The following is a 20,090-nucleotide window of genomic DNA, read 5'->3' as shown; positions in this document are numbered from 1 at the left end:
ACACATACTTAAAACAAGTCTGAAAAGACTGGACCCTTTCCCACCCACGCCTCTCCAATCACCACTTCACACCCAATTACCCACACCCTCCGTGCTGCACAACATCACTTCTCCATCATCAACAATAAAAATAGAGGAGGTGGGGAGGCTTTTCATAAGACAGAAAAGCCGGAAAGCTCCAGGACCGGACAATGTTTCCTCCTCTACTCTCAGCTCTGTGCCGAACAACTGGCACCGGTCTTCACAGACATTTTCAACCAGTCCCTGCAAACCTGTACTATCACTGCCTGCTTCAAAGTCTCCACTATTGTCCCTGTACCCCAAAAGGCAAGGATTACTGGTCTTATGACTACAGGCCTGTCGTACTGTAGTCATGAAGACCCTTGCAAGGCTTGTGCTGGACAAGCTGAAAAATATTACGAACTGGACCCTCTGCAGTTTGCATATCGGGTCAATAGATCCGTGGATGACGCAGTTCATCCTCCAGCACCTAGACCACCAGGGAACCTATGCGAGGATTTTGTGTGTTGATTTTAGCTCTGCATTCAACACCATTGTGCCAGAGCTACTACACTCCAAACTTTCTGAGTTTACTGTTCCTGAACCCCTCTGTCGGTGGATCACCAGCTTCCTGACAGACAGGAAGCAGCATGTGAGGCTGGGAAAGCACATCTCGGACCCGCAAACCTTCAGCATAGGAGCACCGCAAGGCTGCGTACTCTCCCCTCTCCTCTACTCTCTCTACACCAATGACTGCACCTCCACTGACTCCTCTGTCAAGCTTCTCAAGTTTGCGGACGACACCACCCTGATTGGACTGATCCAGGATGGGGAGGAATCTGCCTACAGACAGGAAGTGTCACAGCAGGCGTCCTGGTGCCATCGCAAAAACCTGGAGCTCAATGCTCTTAAGAAAGTGGAATTGATTGTAGACTTTAGGAGAGCTCCCCCTCCCCTCACCATCAACAACACCACAGTCACATCTGTGGAGTCTTTTAAGTTCCTGGGAACCATCATCTTCAAGGACCTTAAGTGGGGGGCTACCATCAACTCCACAGTCAAAAAGGCACAACAGAGGAAGCACAATCTGCCACGGGCAATGATGGTCCAATTCTATACTGCCATCGTAGAGTCTGTCCTCACCTTCTCCATCATGGTCTGGTTTGGCTCAGCCACCAAGCACGACATCCGGAGGCTGCAGCGAATCGTTCGATCAGCTGAGAAGGTTATTGGCTGTAACCTTCCCTCCATTGACGAACTGTACACTGCAAGGGCCAGGAAGCGAGCGGGTAAGATCATCTCTGACCCCTGTCACTTCCCTCTGGAAGGCGATTCCGGACTGTCAAAGCTGCCACAGCCAGACATAAAAACAGCTTTTTTCCACGAGTAGTAGCTCAATAACCAAAAGTCTGTAGCCTCCTTTTGCTCGGGTATTTTATTTAATTCACATGTTTAATCAATAATGTTTTATTGTTAATGTTTAATGTTTTATGTATCATTCTTAACTGTCACCACGTTGTCACGGGGGGCGGAGCACCAAGGCAAATTCCTTGTATGTGAATACTTGGCCAATAAACTTATTCATTCCATCATGTTTCACAGATGAGGTGGTATGCTTTGGATCTTGGGCAGTTACTTCTCTCCTCCATACTTTGCTCTTGCCATCACTCTGAAATGAGTCAATCTTCATCTCATCTGTCCACAAGACCTTTTTCCAGATCTGGGGTTGCTCTTTTAAGTACTTCTTGGCAAATTGTAACCTGGCCATCCTATTTTTGCAGCTAACCAGTGGTTTGCATCTTGTAGTGTGGCCTCTGTATTTCTGTTCATGAAGTCTTATGCGGACTGTGGTCATTGACAAATCCACACCTGACTCCTGAAGAATGTTTCTGATCTGTCGGACTGGTGTTTGGGGATTTTTCTTTATTATAGAGAGAATTCTTCTGTCATCAGCTGTGGAGGTCTTCCTTGGCCTTTCAGTCCCTTTGCGATTAGTAAGCTCACCGGTGCTCACTTTCTTCTTAATGATGTTCCAAACAGTTGATTTTGGTAAACCTAAGCCGAACCTTAATTAAAGAGCTCTTTAATTAAGGAGGCAATTAAACATACCTGAGCAATTACAAACACCTGTGAAGCCATGTGTCCCAAACATTATGGTGCCCTGAAATGTGGTGACGATGTATGAACGCTGCTGTAATCTCTACTTGGTGAAACCAAAATGTATAAAAATGGCCTTTATTAAAATCTGACAATGTGCTCTTTAACCACATGTGATTTTTAGACAATAGATGATAGGTGCTGGAGTAGGCCATTTGGCCCTTCGAGCCAGCACCGCCATTCAATGTGATCATGGCTGATCATACCCAATCAATACCCCATTCCTGCCTTCTCCCCATATCCCCTGATTCTGCTATTTTTAAGAGCCCTATCTAGCTCTCTCTTGAAAGCATCCAGAGAACCTGCCTCCACAGCCCTCTGAGGCAGAGAATTCCACAGACTCACCACTCTCTGTGAGAAAAAGTGTTTCATCGTCTCCGTTCTAAATGGCTTACTCCTTATTCTTAAACTGTGGCCCCTGGTTCTGGAACCCCCCAACATCGGGAACATGTTTCCTGCCTCTAGCGTGTCCAAGCCTTTAACAATCTTATATGTTTCAATGAGATGCCCTCTCATCCTTCTAAACTCCAGAGTATACAAGCCCAGCCGCTCCATTCTCTCAGCATATGACAGTCCTGCCATCCCGGGAATTAACCTTGTAAACCTACGCTGCACTCCCTCAATAGCAAGAATGTCCTTCCTCAAATTAGGGGACCAAAACTGCACACAATACTCCAGGTGTGGTCTCACTAGGGCTCTGTACAACTGCAAGAAGGACCTCTTTGCTCCTATATTTGATTCCTCGTGTTATAAAGGCCAACATGCCATTCGCTTTCTTCACTGCCTGCTGTACCTGCATGCTTACTTTCATAGAGTGATGTACAAGGACCCCCAGATCCCCTTGTACTTCCCCTTTTCCCAACTTGACGCCATTTAGATAGTATTACAAATCTTAAATGTGGAGTACAGAGGCAAATAAATAAATGATGGGTCTTTGTCCCAAACATTATGGAGGGCACTGTGATGTTTGCCAGATTTGATCCATAATCTGTCTTGTGGAGATGATAATGTGCATCATTAATTACCCAATTATTTCCATACGCACTTGAGCTTTCTGCAAATTTTCTTGTTTAATTCAAGCACATTGATAGTCTTTTAAAGAATACTTCATATACTTGTGTCTTCGGTTGAACCTCGAAAATAGAACAAATACAAAAAGAGTAATAAACTTTTGGCTTAATTCATTTTCCTTTCTGTAAATGAAGACATTGATTGTGATGTATTGGATGTATTGCAGAGATCTAGGTGCATGTTTATCATTTTTCATTTAACTTCCATTGAAAGCATACGTATCTATCCAGATAAATCTTGAGAATATTTTTATTTTAGTCAGTGTTTTGCAGATGACTAAGTGTTTCCTGTTGGAAGTGTTGGCAAAGAATTCAGAAATGATTAAAATGTACTGTGATTGAAGAATGGTGTATTACCAAATTGTGTTATTAAAAAAAATGTTTGCAATACAGTACATAACTTATTTGCAATATATATATTTTTATATCTATTAAAGGATAAAGATGGGGACCGAGCTGTTCACCACGCATCATTTGGGGATGAAGGAGCAGTTATTGATGTTTTACACAGAGGAGGAGCCGATCTAAATGCTCGGAATAAACGGAGACAGACTCCATTGCACATTGCTGTAAATAAAGGTCATTTGCAAGTTGTCAAGACTTTACTAGATCTTGGATGCCACCCAAGCCTCCAGGTAAGAATGCATTGTATTGCCTAAAGGGCCTGTCCCACATGTGTCCTTGGCACACAAATTACGCGACCTTGTGGTTGCGTTGAGTCGCAACGGTCCGGCGAAGGTCGGGCGCGATTTCATGCGTACGCACAGCCGTCTGGAGCGCGTGACGTCATTTGAAGATGGACCCAAAGCTGGAGTAACTCAGCGGGACCGGCAGCATCTCTGGAGAGAAGCAATGGGTGACGTTTCGTGTCGAGACTCTTCTTCAGTCTGAAAAGAAGGGTCTTGACCAGAAACATCACCCATTGCTTCTCTCCAGAGATGCTGCCGGTCCCGCTGAGTTACTCCTGCATTTTGTGTCTATCTTCAATTTTCTTGGCCCCGCTCTGGGAGTAGAAGTTTGGGCCGGATCCGGACCACAACGGCCGTGAGCCCAGGCCGAGTTCGGCAATCGTTTGCCTGCTTCTGCTGCTGTTGAAGGTGAGACGTTGCATCGCGCCAGGGTCTTGGGCATGTCCCACTTTGGCCGTCAGTTACGCGACAGGCCGTTGACGCGCAAAGATTTCATTCACTACAAAAATTTTGGAGCCCCGCGTGATGTCGCGCACAACTACATACCCCCCTGCGCTTCTAAGTGGGACCGGCCCCGCGCGGCCATACGATGCCCGTGCGTCTCAACGCGACCACGAGGTCGTGTAATTTGCGTGCCAAGGACACGCAAGTGGGACAGGCCCTTAAGTGTTCAAATGGAAGTGTAAAAGATTTGCTGTGTACTATTTTTGGTTCACAACTCTTGGCATTTATTGTTGAGATAATACAGTTGGTCATTAATTCTAAAACTAATGTTGATTTTAAAGAAAATGAAATTCATTTTAAGTGAGTTTTTTTACAAAAGCTCTAAATGTCATTAATTTAACATTCAAGTGGTAGTCTTTTAAAGAATACTACATATACTCGTGTCAATGGCTGAACCCTGACATAGAACATACATTTTGCAAAAGGGTAATAAACTGTATGTGGTTTAATGTGGCTAAAATAAAATGTCAATGATTGTGGCGAGTAATAGTATCGACAGGGTGAGAGATTAAAATTTAAATTCTGTATAAACATTGTTCAATCCTCATGCAGGGCTTAGATTTTTACCATCTTTTTATATTGTAAGGAATTGTAAGTGTATTTAATTCACTTTACACACTTTTTAAGAATACAATTTTCTTTGTTTTTACTTCATTTTTCACTTCAAGCAATCTCAATTTAAATGTAATGTTCTTGGCAACTTGGGCAGTTTATTTCCTAGTTTTTAATCACCAAATATTTTTCATGATACTTTCAGAGAAACATCCTGTGATTTGTTGACAATTTGTTTTGAATTAGGTCATCATAAAACTTTTTGTATGGTTTGGGGAATATTATTAACAAAATTTCATTTAATATGTTTGGCTGTATTTCGGAAAACTCAAGTGATTTTGGTCAGTAGATTTTCGGTAATACTGTTCTTAAACATGTTGTTCCAAACATTTTTTAATACATTTTGATATTTGTTTTTATGAGGAAAGACAACAGCCTATATTAGTAACACTTTGAAGTATCCTTTAAAAATGATATCTTTACATCAAACGAATTTATTTCTCCAGAAGCTTGTTTCTTCCTCGTCCTGGCGGCATTCATAATGTATTATTATTTCTGCAGGACTCTGAAGGTGACACACCTCTTCATGATGCAATAAGCAAAAAACGGGATGATATGCTCTCTGTGCTGATTGAATCAGGTGCAGATGTAACAATCACCAACAATAATGGTTTCAATGCTCTCCATCATGCTGCACTGCGAGGAAACCCCAGGTATGGCTATTCTTATTGATTGCTAATTAGAGATTCTGCACATTTCAGAAATGGTAGCCATGTCTTTTCATGAAGTGAAAATCTCAATTTGTTCTACCATATTGATCATAAAATATTAAAACATTGCACCTGTTGACTTTTAATTTTCAGTTGTCTTTTTTGTATATCTTTTTGAGCAGTTCCAATGCAGATTTTTTAATATGTGGCAAATGAATAGCTATTCAAATTACAGCAAAAAGTAAATGGTATTTTTTTAAACATTTGCAATGCAGTACAAAGTTGATGGATTGGCTCAACACTACTCTTCTACCCAGGGCAATATAGGATGCTCGTTTGGAGAAGCACAGAGGAATTACAATATTTGTTGTCATTTTTTAAAATTAAATATCAAACTGGTTTTGTATCCAATACTTTGGTCTGATTTTCTGTTAGCCATGAGATGAATGAAGCTCGTTGAGTCCCTCAAATAAAGTTACTCGCAAAGATTGTGAAGTCTCTGGAACATGTACTTTCCTTTTCTTTTCAGTTCTCCAATAAAAATCTCTTGTTTTGGGGCAATATTGCCTTCAATGAGCACATTGGGAAAAAATGTAAAATTGACCAATTCTTATAAAGAGGGAAAAAAAATCCTATTTCGTTTAAAGATATTCAAACAAGTTAGCAAGAGCAAAGATTGGAAGTAAGATATAGAAACATAGAAAATAGGTGCACGAGTAAGCCATTCGGCCCTTCGAGCCTGCACCGCTCATTTTCATTAAATATGAAAATAGTTTTAAAACCGTGGGATAATTCAGAATGAGAATCTTCACATTTTGTAGATTCTGATATTGAAATAAAAAAGAACTGTAGCGTTTGCATTGTTTTTGTGTAATCTGAAGTTCTTATCAATCCATTGCAGTCGTCTTAAATTACTCTGGAGAATCTAGGGAAATACCGCTCAGCATCACTGACAGCGGCTTCTGGATTTCTTCTGGGATGCTGTTTTAAGCAATTTAATCCAATCTTTGTCGCCTAACCTTAGTTTTTTGGCATGGTGTCTATTAAATAGTTTGTCTGATTGTACTTCTCTGAAGTATTTTGAGACATGGTTGCAGTACAAATTATTGAAATTATAAATTGTGATGGATCTAAGGCACATGAGAATATTGTATGTTTATTAGATGATTAATGGTTGATTACAAGTCTGGATCAGGAGCATTATTTTCACTTTTACTTTATATTGAATTGAATTGAATCCTTTATTTGTCATTCAGACCTTACGGTCTGAACGAAATGTTGTTGCCTGCAGCCATACATGTAATAATAAACAACACACAATAAACACAAATTAACATCCACCACAGTGAGTTCACCAAGCACCTCCTCACTGTGATGGAGGCAAAAGTCTTAGAGTTACTGTCTCTTCCCGCCTCTTCTCCCTCTGCGCTGAGGCGATACCCCACCGGGCGATGGCAAGTCAGTCCCGCGGTTCAAGCTCCGCGGCCCGGGGGTGGTCGAAGCTGCCGCCCTCCAGTCCAGCGGACGCAGCTGTTGCCACGGGAGCTCCGGAAAACAGGCACCAGCCTGTGCCCTGCGAGCTCCCGACTATGTCGTCCACTGGCCCGCGGCCAGTGGACGACATCCAGGCCAGTCCCTGTTTAAGTGATCCATTGATGTATTTATTTCCAAGATGTAAATAAGAAACAGGTGCAGGAATAACCTGCATAGGCTAGATGTCCACGAAGATCTGCTCTGCCATTCCATAAGATTATGGCTGCTCAGCCATCGGCCTCAATACTATTTTCCTGCACCCACTTCTCTGCCTTGAATATATTCAATGACCTCACTTACAATGTTCTCTCAAGTAGAGAATTCTTAAGATGAACGACTCTTCTTATCCATGCTAAATGAGTGATGTCTTATTGTGAAATTGTTCATAGATCTAGACTTAACTAGGGGCAACACATTTTCAGCAGCCACCCTGTCAATCTCTTTTTTTAATATTGATGCATTATTAGAAAGGGTTTAGATTCAACCTGTTCAACCTTTATCATGCCCTTCATCTGTCATGTAAAGTTCTGTTTTTCTGCACTGGTGCAAACCTAGCTGCTGTTCTTGAGCAGCTAATTTCTTTTTGGTATAATTAGAATCAGCAGAAAATTAAAGCTTTCAATCGGTAAGCTATTTCTGGAAATAAACTTCAAATATCATCCATATTATAAAAACATGAATAATTACTTGATTTATGTGTCCTGTCTTTTAGATCACCCTGCCATTTTGTCCATCACTATCACTGTAACCTCCTCCAGCCCTATGATCCTTTCAGATCAGTGTTTTTTTCAATTCTGCTTATTTATTTATCTTGATTTTCATTATTGGTAGCTACTTAAGCCTAAAGGGCCTGTCCCACTGTACGAGGTAATTCAAGAGCTCTTCCGAGTTTCCCCTGATTCGAACTCGGAGAATTACGGTAATAGCCGTTCGTAGGTTCTCGGGTCTCTCGTAGACATTTTTCAACATGTTGAAAAATCTTCACGAGCTTACCGCATTTCCCGAGTACCTGCCATTAGCGTTACGAGCCACTAAGAGACGTCCCGAGCTCCGACGTACCCGCTACATACATTCTACGTACTTACCATGAGTTTGATTCTTTTAAAACTCGGGAGAGCTCTTGGGTAAACTCGTAGACAGGCCCTTTTAAAGCACTACCAGTCGACATAGACATAGACATAGAAAATAGGTGCAGGAGGAGGCCATTCAGCCCTTCAAGCCAGCACCGCCATTCATTGTGATCATGGCTGATCGTCCCTTATCAATAACCCGTATCCTTCTCCCCATATCCCTTGACTCCACTAGCCCCTGGAGCTCTATCTAACTCTCTCTTAAATCCATCCAGTGACTTGGCCTCCACTGCCCTCTCTGGCAGGGAATTCCATAAATTCACAACTCTCTGGGTGAAAAAGTTTTTTCTCACCTCAGTCTTAAATGACCTCCCCTTTATTCTAAGACTGTGGCCCCTGGTCCTGGACTCGCCCAACATTGGGAACATTTTTCCTGCATCTAGCTTGTCCAGTCCTTTTATAATTTTACATGTTTCTATAAGATTCCCCCTCATCTTTACAAAACTCCAGTGAACACTGGCCTAGTCTTTTCAATCTTTCCTCATATGACTATCCCGCCATCCCAGGGATCAATCTCATGAACCTACGCTGCACTGCTTCAATCACAAGGATGTCCTTCCTCAAATTAGGAGACCAAAACTGTACACAATACTCCAGATGTGGTCTCACCAGAGCCCTATACAACTGTAGAAGAACCTCTTTACTCCTATACTGAAATAGTCTTGTTATGAAGGCCAACATGCCATTAGCTTTCTTCACTGCTAGCTCTACCTGTAAGCCAACTTCAGTTAAGCGAGAGCCCTGCGTAAAACTAATGAGAGTAACTAAGTCGGATTTGGTGGAAAAAAAAGTCTCTGAAAATTGTGATGGATAAAACATGAAAGAAAATGAGGTTTGTATGATACACATTGCAAAAAAAAGAAAAAAGAAATTCATAATTTGTCTTCCACAAATCATGGATGAACAAAATCGTGACCAAGAATTAAAACATGTCAAAAATTGTTTATAAATCTTGCTGCGTTTTTCAACAAAGGTAAGGTGTATAATAGGAAATTACAATCTGTTCAGTGCTTTGTCAGACATACTTTGGATCAGAACTTCTGATATGGTTAGTAAACTTTATCGTGTTCTATTGACCCAAACCTTGTCTGAAATAAGACTAAGGGAGAGACTTCCTTGCCCTACCTGCATTCCTGCAGATGCTAGAATCTTAAATAAAACAGTGCTGGAGTAACCTGGTAGGTTAGATAGCATATGTGATGGGGAAAGGATAGGTATAAAGTTTTTATAGATATGTGAAGAGAAAGAGATTAGTTAAAACAAATGTAGGTCCCTTGCAGTCAGAAACAGGTGAATTGATCATCGGGAACAAGGACATGGCAGACCAATTGAATAACTACTTTGGTTCCGTCTGCACTAAGGAAGACATAAATAATCTGCCGGAAATAGCAGGGTCAAATGAGATGGAGGAACTGAGTGAAATCCAGGTTAGCCGGGAAGTGGTGTTAGGTAAATTGGATGGATTAAAGGCTGATAAATCCCCAGGGCCAGATAGGCTGCATCCCAGAGTACTTAAGGAAGTAGCCCCAGAAATAGTGGATGCATTAGTGATAATGTTTCAAAACTCTTTAAATTCTGGAGTAGTTCCTGAGGATTGGAGAGTAGCTAATGTAACCCCACTTTTTAAGAAGGGAGGGAGAGAGAAAATGGGGAATTACAGACCAGTTAGTCTAACATCGGTAGTTGGGGAAAATGCTAGAGTCAGTTATTAAAGATGGGATAGCAGCACATTTGGAAAGTGGTGAAATCATTGGACAAAGTCAGCATGGATTTATGAAAGGTAAATCATGTCTGATGAATCTTATAGAATTTTTCGAGGATGTAACTAGTAGAGTGGATAAGGGAGAACCAGTGGATGTGTTATATCTGGACTTTCAGAAGGCTTTCGACAAGGTCCCACATAAGAGATTAGTATACAAACTGAAAGCACACGGTATTGGGGGTTCAGTATTGATGTAGATAGAAAACTGGCTGGCAAACAGTAAGCAAAGAGTAGGAGTAAACGGGTCCTTTTCAGAATGGCAGGCAGTGACTAGTGGGGTGCCACAAGGGTCAGTGCTGGGACCCCAGCTATTTACAATATATATTAATGATTTGGACGAGGGAATTGAATGCAACATCTCCAAGTTTGCGGATGACACGAAGCTGGGGGGCAGTGTTAGCTGTGAGGAGGATGCAAGGAGGCTGCAAGGTGACTTGGATAGGTTGGATAATGTGGATAAATGTGAGGTTATCCACTTTGGTGGCAAAAACAGGAAAGTAGACTATTATCTAAATGGTGGCTGATTAGGAAAAGGGGAGATGCAACGAGACCTGGGTGTCATGGTACACCAGTCATTGAAAGTAGGCATGCAGGTGCAGCAGGCAGTGAAGAAAGCAAATGGTATGTTAGCATTCATAGCAAAAGGATTTGAGTATAGGAGCAGGGAGGTTCTACTACAGTTGCACAGGGTCTTGGTGAGACCACACCTGGAGTATTGCGTACAGTTTTGGTCTCCTAATCTGAGGAAAGACATTCTTGCCATAGAGGGAGTACAGAGAAGGTTCACCAGACTGATTCCTGGATGTCAGGACTTTCATATGAAGAAAGACTGGATAGACTCGGCTTGTACTCGCTAGAATTTAGAAGATTGAGGGGGGATCTTATAGAAACTTACAAAACATTTAAGGGGTTGGACAGGCTAGATGCAGGAAGGTTGTTCCCGATGTTGGGGAAGTCCAGGACAAGGGGTCACAGTTTAAGGATAATGGGGAAATCCTTTAGGACTGAGATGAGAAAAACATTATTCACACAGAGAGTGGTGAATCTCTGGAACTCTCTGCCACAGAAGGTAGTTGAGGCCAGTTCATTGGCTATATTTAAGAGGGAGTTAGATGTGGCCCTTGTGGCTAAAGGGATCAGGGGGTATGGAGAGAAGGAAGGTACAGGATACTGAGTTGGATGATCAGCCATGATCATATTGAATGGCGGTGCAGGCTCGAAGGGCCGAATGGCCTCCTCCTGCATCTATTTTCTATGTTTCTATGTGACGTTTTGAGTTGGGGTCCTTCTTCAGACTGATAGACTGATTATTGCAGTTGGGGGGGGAGACCAAGCTGGAAAAGATGTGGTGGTTGGACAAGGTACTGATTGTAGTTGCTCCAGCACCTTGTGTTTTTCTGAAATTCAGCAAAAACATGTGTTGAATTTGCGGAGAAAATCTGTGTGAACTGTGTTACACATGCATTTTTCCAAATGTGTTCGATACAAATTATCAGTCACCGTTTCAAATTTGTTTTCATTGAATACTGGATACATGTCAGAATTAAAAGAGCTGACCCAAATCTGGTCAAGCCTTGGCCGACGCGATCTCCCGGTTGCCAAACACTTGAACACCCCCTCCCATTCTGACCTCTCTGTCCTGGGCCACCTCCACTGCCCAATGCAAATAGGAGAAACAGCGCCTCATATTTTGCTTGGGCAGCTCGCATCCCGGCAGTATGAATATTGATATCTCTAACTTCAAGTAATCCTTGCTTTCCCTCTCTCTCTGTCCCTCCCCCACCCTAGTTCTCTGACTAGTTTCACTGTCCTGAATAATTTTACTGATTAGTCAATAGACAATAGGTGCAAGAGTAGGCCATTCGACCCCTCGAGCCAGCACTGCCATTCAATGTGATCATGGCTGATCATCCACAATCAGTACCCCATTCATGCCTTTTCTCCATATCCTTTAACTCCGCTATCCCTCAGAGTTCATTGTCATCTCAGCTAACAATGTACGATTTTCCATTTCCTTCATTACTGTCTGCTTTGATCTGTCATTTTCACAGAGATGTTGCCCAAGTTACTCCAGCATTGTGTGTCTATCTTCGGTGTAACCCTACATCTGTGGTTCCTTCCTACACGAGCATAGACCTGATTTAGTTGTACAGGTAGTTCTGCTATTACGGGTGTTTCCATAACATGAGTTAGATATAATGCGAGTGATGAACTGGGGGAACACTATTGGCATTAAGCGAACCTAATTGGTTATAATACGATTTTGTTCACGAACTAAAAAAACACATACAAGTCACTTTGGAAATTGACAAGCACAAAAAAAGCTGTCCTCATTCCATGTAACACATTGCAGTCATCAGACGTCGTTGTTTCTCACGAACACACACTAAGATGCTGCCATGTACTTTTATTCGTAACTATCTCGTGCAGTTTATCCATTTCATATTCTTTTGCACTACTTCTGATTTGACTGATTGTACTACAGTCATGCAGCATTCTGCTATTTTGTGCATGTTGTATTTATCATTACTGTACGTATGCTGTTCACTCTAAGCTTCATGTGAAAAGGAATTTCATTGCACCTTGGTGTTTATGACAATAAACTGCATCTGAATCTATCACTGTTATGTTACCAGTCATGCATTTAGATAGATGCATTGTGGCAGTATTCTTGTCTTTAGTTTTTCAGTTGTTAATCTTCTAACTGAATACAGTGCTGCACTAAGGTCAGCATGAAGTCAGACCTCTGGTGGTATTCTTTGCTCCTCTGTACCACAGCAGCAAATTGCCTGCTTTAAATGCAGTGTGTATCAATTGTATTTGAAACGGGTAACAAGCTGGCAGGTGACAATTGTAATTTTTGTTTATATCCAGCATCTTCTTGTGGAGTTCAGCCAGATGATGCGCTGTCTTTATGCTTGTATTGTTTTTAATTACATCTATCAAAGATCTGTTTCATTCCTCCTCTTTCTGCTTGTATAACAAATCTAACAAATTAATCTAACAAATTAATAACATGCAATTACATAAATATCTTAACATCACGTTCTGATTCTCAGTATATTCTGACACCAGTTTACTGTGGAATATTATACTGCAAGGATTCAATAGTTTAATGGCAATTTATTGATGCAGTGCAATTCTTCATTTTGGATATAATTCAGTAAAATCATATTATGCATAAGCACAATTATACATGTGCAAAGATTGTAGTGTAAAAATAGTAGATTTCTTCTGAGGCAAAACATGTTTCCGGCACAATCTTGTACCTTCTAAAGTTCTTAAAGATTTTGAGCTTTATCTTGGCTTTAAAGGCTCCACTCTCCTAGTTGCGGCACTGGGTCTGTGATGTAGGGGTCAGGCTGGCCTGGAAATGGTTTTGGTGTCTTCTACTGCCTCAGTGCTTCACACTGCATGCAATCTGCATGCTACTCTGCCCTCTGGGGCAACAGTGGCGCCTGTTCTATGCGATCCTCAGGCTATGTAGGACATTTAGCAGCTCTCTCCACCAACTTGACCCTGCAAACCCGTCGTCCTTTCACCATCTGCAGTCATCGTGCTGTTTCTGTGCCCTGGGGAGCCGCGAGTAACTGACTTCTCAACCCCTTGAGCGCTCTCATTCCACTGGTTCTAATCACAGCTCTGTAGTAAACAATTCGTTTTTTGCTGTGTTTAAGATTTTGATCTTCAAAAACTTTTCCCGTGATGGATAATACTCTGCTCTGAAGTTAGTGTTTAATGCCATCGACAATGCTATTGTGACATTTCTCTAATAACTGGCTGTTGTTGCTTGCTTGGTCTATGCATGAGCAGGAGTGCTGAACTACTGTAGGAGGAGTGACTGCCCTTGACATCAGTGCAGGATTTGACTGATGTGTCACATCAATGTGGCTGAATGACCGTGAAGTTAAAGGAAATGTGGAGAAGGACATTTTATGGCCCGAACATCACATAACGGAAAATGGCTTTAGATATTGCACGGCCAATCGCCTTTGTTCCAGGTGTTCGTCAGGATTGCTTCAAGACTAACCATCCAGCTTGCATCTTACGGTCAGATCAAGTTATATTTATTCACATTGCACCCACCTCCTTCATATTTTTTCCAAAAATGTAGTTCGCACCAATTTGAGATTTATAGCATTCAGTGCCGAATAACATTTGAAGATCAAAAGAAGTCCTGTTGAACATTCAAAAACGTTGGTTTGACAATATTTAGAGTATTGTGCCAATTTCTGTGATGCGCACATTTGGAATACAATTAAAGTTGTATAAAGGTTGTAGAGAAGTTAGGGATATACTAAAAGAACCCAGGGATGACCGACTTCAGTTAAAAGGATAGACTAGAGATGTTGATGTTTTCCTTCTTTGAACATGGTTGTAGTAGATTTGAGAGAATTATTTAAAAACGTGGAAAGTATAAATGGAATAGCAAAAAGGAAACTGTCCCATAGAAACATAGAAAATAGGTGCAGGAGGAGGCTATTCGGCCCTTCGAGCCGGCACCGCCATCATTGTGATCATGGCTGATCGTCCCCAATGAATAACCCATGCCTGCCATAGAAACATAGAAAATAGGTGCAGGAGGAGGCCCAATTGGTGTAGGGAGAAAATTCTGATACAAAGCTCTGGTTCATGATGTTATTGAGCCGAGCAAAATCAGGAGAGAAATAGATTGGGTAGTCGCACAGATTCTCGTGCTTTAGAGTAGGGGAATCCAGAACCAGAGGACATACCGTATTTCCCGGCAATGAAGACGCTATTTTTTACCCAAAAATAAGGCATGAAAATGTACCTGCGTCTTGAAGGCCGAAGGTTAGGTTGTTAGCCAAGAAAGATAGACTTGGCTATCCTTCAGTACAGCAACATTAAGAACGATCTTCATTGCTGGCAGCTGATGGGAAGCGGCTGTAAAGTTTGAAGTGGCTGTAAAAGGACAGCGCTGCTGGGGGAGGGGGAGGGGAGAGAGTTCCTTTCACAGCGTGTGGGGAGTCTGGCCCGGGTCAGCACGGGCAGGAGCGTTGAGAAGGAGGGGGTGGGGATCATGCCAGCAACTCACTCACCGATGCCGCGGTGTTCCGGGCGCGGAACCACCGCATTGTGGCCGGGGAGGGAAGTAGCTCGGGTGGCTGCGAGTGGCCTCCAGCCACCCGGCCTCCAGCGGAACCGGCCACCTCCTCAGCACCTTCTGCTGGCCCACTCACCTCTGGCAATGCTCTCCGACTGAACACCTCTCTCCTGCCACTCGCCGGCCTCGCTCATGTCAGCCGCTTCCCCCAAATCCTTAAATTCCGACTGCCGTCGGGAGCAGGACATGGCTTCACTTGCTGCGCTGAGTGACACTGCTTGGCATTCACTGCCCGGTCCATGTCGTTCAATGCAACTTGTCCCGGTGTGCTCCCGTTTTTCCCACCATCTCTCCACCTGCCGTCACCCTCCACCCCCCACCCATTCAATCATTCAGAATGGAAGAGATCTGGAAGCCTTGGGCAAATTGAATTGTCACCTTATTTTTTTATAAATTATTTATTTATTTGTCCCGCCAGCCTTGTTTCAAACTTTAGCAACTCAAAATGGGGGTGTGTGCCTTCGACGCAGGTGCGTCTTCATTGCCAGCAAATCCGGTATGTTTAAGTTGAGGGGGGAAAGATTTAATAGGAATCTGAGGGGTCACTTTATCACATAAGGGTGGGTGTGGTGGGTATATGAGAAGAGCTGCTGGAGGAGATAGTTGTGGCAGGTACTTTCACAGCATTTAAGAAACATTTAGACAGGTACATGGATAGGACAGGTTTAGAGAAATATGGGCCAAATGCAGGCAGATGGGACTCGTGTAAATGGGACATGTTGGGCGATGTGGGCAAGTTGGGCCGAAGGGCTGGTTTCCACATTGTAAGAATCTATGACTATATGATGAAGGTGGCAAGTGGTTAGGATTGATGATGCTATCTGGAGTCATTGTAAGGATGTCAAAAGGGATTTGATAAGAATATGATTCCCAAGAACGAATGTAGATTTGACTGGCCAAATTACTTCCTTGTATGCTGTGACCATGTCAAAAGTCAATTGTGTTTTATTGTCATGTATCCCAAAACAGAACAATTACATACTTTCTTGCTGCAGGACAACAGATATGTAAATGTAAACACCATAATAAACAACAAAAAAAAGTTAAATATATTAAAAAATCAAGCACACACTAAGTCTATGTAGTTCGGAGCTTAGTTGGAGGTTGCAGTGTTTAACAGCTTAATAGTTGTTGGGAAGAAACAACTTTTGAACCTGAATGTTAGTTTTCAGGCTCCTACACCACCTTCCTGATGGCAGGAGTAAAATGTAAGTCTGGCCAGGGTGGTGTGGGTCTCTGATGCTGGTTTAATATGCAATGTACAATGTCCATCTTCAACAGAAATCCCCTACCTTTGAAACATATGGTACTTCTGCAGTTGATTAACTTAACTGGACTTGCCACAAATTATTTTTGTGAAATTAAAGATCAGAGGTTGTTTACCCGATTCCAAAATCATTAGACCTGTTGAGCAGGGATAACATGTTTTTTTGGAAGGAAAATTGTGTTTTCTAAATTTTCTTCAATTCTTTGCTTCAGTCTTTATCAAACAGGGTTGGATAAAGGTGAACCAAGAGATGTGGGCTATTAGAAAAATAGGTGCAGGAGTAGGCCATTCGGCCCTTCGAGCCAGCATAGCCATTCAATATGATCATGGCTGATCATCTAAAGTTAGTGCCACTGGTCGATAGTCATTGAGGCACGTCACCTTGCTCTTCTTGGGCACCGGTATAATTGATGCCCTTTTAAAGCAGGTGGGAACCTCAGACCTCAGAAGTGAGAGGTTGAAAATGTCCGTAAAAACTCCAGCCAGTTGGTCCGCACAGGTTTTTAGAACACGACCGTGTATGCCATCAGGTCCAGGCGCTTTTCGGGGGTTCACCCTTCTGAAGGATTTTCTGACGTCGGCCTCTGTGACTGACTGAAATACCATCACAGCGAATGGGGGCTCGTGAAAGCACATCGGTGTTCTCCCTATCAAAGCGTGCGTAAAACGCATTGAGCTCGTCAGGGATTGATGTTTCGCCGACATTCGAGTTGCCTCCTGATCTCGCCTTGTAGGAGGTGATTGCATTCAAGCCCCGCCACAGCTGCCGAACATCTGTCTCATCCTCCAGTTTCGAGCAGAAGTCCCTTTTGGCCTTTTAGATGGCCTTACCAAGGTCGTATCTGGACTTCTTGTAGACCACTGTATCATCAGACATGAATGCCCGGTGTCTGGTCCTCAGAAGAGTGCGGATCTCATAATTCATCCAAGGCTTCTGATTGGGAAACACTTGGAAGGTTTTTGTTGGGATGCAGCCCTCCACACATTTCTTTATGAAGTCTGTAACGACGGTGGTGTATTCGTTCAGGTCCGTTGCCGACTCCCTGAACATTGCCCAGTCTACAGACTCCAAACAGTCCTGTAGTTGTTCCTCTGCCCCCTCCCCTCCCCCCCCCCCCCCCCCCCCCGACCAGCTCTGTGCAGTCCTCACCTCGGGGGGTGCGCTCTTCAATTGCTGCCTGTAGGCAGGAAGAAGCAGCACCGCGGTGTGGTTGGATTTACCGAAGTGAGGGCGAGGGATAGAGCGATAGGCATTCTTGATGGTGGTGTAGCAGTGGTCGATGGTGTTTGGTCCTCTGGTGCAGCAGGAGACATGTTGGTGGAAGTTTGGGAGCGATTTCTTCAGGTTGGCTTTATTGAAGTCCCCAGCTATGGTGGTGAACGCCTCGGGGTAAGACGTCTGGTGCTTGTTGACCACAGCGTGCAGCTCCTCCAGTGCCAGACGGACGTCTGCCTGTGGTGGGATGTGGACCACGGTCAGGATGATGGTACCTTGGGAGGTAGAAGGGGCGGCACTTCACCGCCAGATGTTCGAGGTGTGGAGAGCAGGATCATCAGGCCCTGGGGATTTATCTGCCCTCAATCCCAACAGTTTACCTAACACCATTTCCTGACTAATGTGGATACCCTTCAGTTCCTCCCTCCCACGAGATCCTCTGTCCCCTAGTATTTCTGGAAGATTGTTTGGGTCTTCCTTAGTGAAGACAGAACCAATGTACTCGTTTAACTGTTCTGCCATTTCCTTGTGTTCCATTATAAATCACCTGTCTGACTGCAAGAAACGTGCATTTGTCTAAACTAATCTTTTCCTTTTTACATATCTAAAGAACCTTTTAGAGTCAGTTTTTATATTTCCCGCAAGCTTCCTTTCATGCTCTTTCTTCCCCCCCCACCCTCCCCCCCTCTTAATTAACCCCTTTGTCCTCCTCTGTTGAGTTATAAATTTCTCCCAGTCCTCCGGTTTGCTGCTTCCTCTGGCCAATATATATTCTTCCTTGGATTTAACACAATCCTTGATTTCCCTCGTTAGCCACGGTTGAGCAGCCTTCCCTGTTTTATTTTTTCGCCAGACGGGGATGAATAATATTGGGGGTCCATCCATGCGGACTTTAAATCTTTGCCATTGCATCTCCACCATCAACCCTTTAAATATTGCATGGGATAAGAACTTGGTTGACATGTTTAGGGAGCTACTAACTAACTGAAAACAATCAGGATAAATGGGTCATATTTTGATTGATGGTCAGTAAATACTGGAATAGACAGTGAATAGTGCTGAGTCTTAACTTTGCTGTAACAAAATTTGATCATGGTACAAAAGTTGTGGCAAGTTGTGGGAAGACACTGAGCCTTAAAAGAATATTGATAGGTTAAATGGGTAAGATGTTGGCAAATGGAATATAATTTGTGAAAATGTCTGATTATCCATTTTGGAAGAAATAATAATAAAACAATATTATTTAAGGCTAGAGAATGATGTGAGACAGTGGGCATCCTAGTCCACAAAACAAGAAGTTAGCATGCAGATGTGGAGAACCAGTGGGGACCTAACAGAATATTGGCCTTTTGGGGCATGGAATATAATAGCCTGAAGTGTTGGTGAAATAGTTTTGTTGATATTTAAGAAAGGATAAAATTCCTTGGGTACTAGCACAGAGAAGGTTCACTATGTTAAATCCTGGGAGGAGTTGAGAAAATGTTGAATTGGTTGGAAATGTGCACATTTGGGTCTAGAAGAATAAGGGGTGATTGTATTGAAACACAAGATTCGAAGGGGATTTGATAGGGTGGGTGCATTTGTGTGCGTATTGAATTATTGCTAACAGAAGGTACACCCTGGAACTTCACTGCACCATATAGCTACTGCTCTGTAGCTTAATTCTGCATTTAGGAAAGCTTCTGACCCTGTTTATCTTGGAAACATATCACACTGACTTCATGCTTGTTTTTTAATAATATACTTTTATTAATGTTACATAATAAAAGTCAATCATGTTAAAAAAAAAAAAATGTTAAAGGTTTCGTTTAACATTGAACTTGGGTAACTAAGTAACATATCATTGGCCCTGTTGGTATCAGGTGAATGGAATCGATCCAAGTTCATGGTTACCCATTGTTTAATATGATCTATTTCCTAGGTATAGGGTGATTTCACGAAAGGTCACTGGAGCGTAAATCCCCACTCACGTGACCGAAAATTTTAACTGGGGGACAAGCGTCACTTCCGGTACATGTTAGTGAATGGGAAAACACGCACTTTCACACCCGTTAAAAACATTGAAAACGGCCAGGTTTTGAGCTGCAATTAACGGAGCCAGTCGGGGTGACCGTGAGGAACAGCTACCTAAATTTACAGTCCAAAAAAAAGATAGAAACTAAGGTAAATACAAGAGCGAGCTCAAGGTGTAAAAAAGGCGGAAGTGCTAGCGGACTTTTTTCTTGGAGATTTAAAGATCCAAAATATCGGGAATTATCGCGTTTGCTCGCTGCATTTCATCAAAAGTGGCATTATCGACTTTTTTATCTTTATTCATTTGTTATATGAAAAGTTTTAAAAGTTAGAAATCCGTCAGTAAAATTGCAAAATCGCCC

General features: G+C 42.6%; 1 protein-coding gene across 1 annotated transcript in view; it reads left to right on the top strand.

The window, feature by feature from the left end:
- The window catches only part of mib1 (MIB E3 ubiquitin protein ligase 1), a 136,786-nt gene that overhangs the window by 58,825 nt on the left and 57,871 nt on the right, over nt 1-20,090 (top strand). The window contains exons 11-12 of the mRNA XM_033020052.1: nt 3,665-3,862; nt 5,534-5,685. Of these exons, the coding sequence (XP_032875943.1) occupies nt 3,665-3,862; nt 5,534-5,685 (350 nt within the window). The remainder of the gene's footprint in view (nt 1-3,664; nt 3,863-5,533; nt 5,686-20,090) is intronic.

Source organism: Amblyraja radiata, chromosome 4 (assembly GCF_010909765.2).
Source record: "Amblyraja radiata isolate CabotCenter1 chromosome 4, sAmbRad1.1.pri, whole genome shotgun sequence".
Classification (NCBI taxonomy): Eukaryota; Metazoa; Chordata; class Chondrichthyes; order Rajiformes; family Rajidae; genus Amblyraja; species Amblyraja radiata.
The sequence above is the reverse complement of the archived record's forward strand: the minus strand, read 5'-3'. Positions and strand labels throughout refer to the sequence as shown.